Raw genomic sequence first — 809 nt, 5'->3', positions numbered from 1 at the left:
GACACAGCTGGGGACACGGCTGGGACACTGATGGTGACACTGATGGGGACACGGCTGGGACAGGCTGGGACACGGACACCGCTGGGACACTTATGGGGACGCGGCTGGGACCCGTCTGGGGACACAGCTAGGGACACAGACACCGCTGGGACACTGATGGGGACGCTGATGGTGACACTGATGGGGACACAGCTGGGACACGGCTGGGACAATGCTAGGGACACTGCTGGGGACACAGACACTGCTGGTACACTGATGGGGACACTGTGGTGACGCTGATGGTGACACTGATGGGGACACTGCTGGGGACGTGGCCGGGGTCCTGCGGGCTCCTGGCCTCAGGGCTCGAGGGCTCCACAAACCTGCAGAGAGAACATTGTGGGTGACAGCCACCCTCGGGAAAGCAACTCCTGGAGGTGCTTACTGCGTCCCTGGAACTGGGAACCAGTGCCAGGAGCTCAATACCAGTGCCAGGAGCTCAATTCCAGTCCCAGGAGCTCCATACCAGTCCCAAGAGCTGGGTACCAGTGCCAGGAACTTGATACCCATCCCAGGAGCTCAATACCAGTGCGAGGAACTGGTACCAGTTCCAGGAGCTGTGTATCAGTCCCAAGAGCTGCGTGTTATTTCCCAGGCGTTCAATACCAGTGCGAGGAGCTCAATACCAGTCCCAGGGGCTCAATACCAGTGCCAGGAGCTCAATACCAGTCCCAGGGGCTCAATACCAGAGCCAGGAGTTCAATACCAGTGCCAGAAACTGGTACCAGTCCCAGGAGCTCGATATCAGTCCCAGGAGCTCAATACCAGTC

At 59.3% G+C, this 809-nt stretch overlaps 1 protein-coding gene across 1 annotated transcript in view; it reads right to left on the bottom strand.

Annotated features, from left to right (window-relative positions):
- LOC130586440 (chromaffin granule amine transporter-like) overlaps window positions 1–549 on the bottom strand; it is a 14,061-nt gene extending 13,512 nt beyond the window's left edge. The window contains exons 1-2 of the mRNA XM_057387231.1: window positions 506–549; window positions 241–362 (exon numbers count right to left, since the gene is read on the bottom strand). Of these exons, the coding sequence (XP_057243214.1) occupies window positions 241–362; window positions 506–549 (166 nt within the window). The remainder of the gene's footprint in view (window positions 1–240; window positions 363–505) is intronic.
- Between the last annotated feature and the right edge of the window lie 260 nt (window positions 550–809).

Source organism: Malurus melanocephalus, unplaced genomic scaffold, assembly GCF_030028575.1.
Source record: "Malurus melanocephalus ecotype Western Australia unplaced genomic scaffold, MMel_1.1 scaffold_1161, whole genome shotgun sequence".
In the NCBI taxonomy this organism is placed as follows: domain Eukaryota; kingdom Metazoa; phylum Chordata; class Aves; order Passeriformes; family Maluridae; genus Malurus; species Malurus melanocephalus.
Note: the sequence above shows the minus strand (reverse complement) of the source record. Positions and strands in the feature narration are given on the sequence as shown.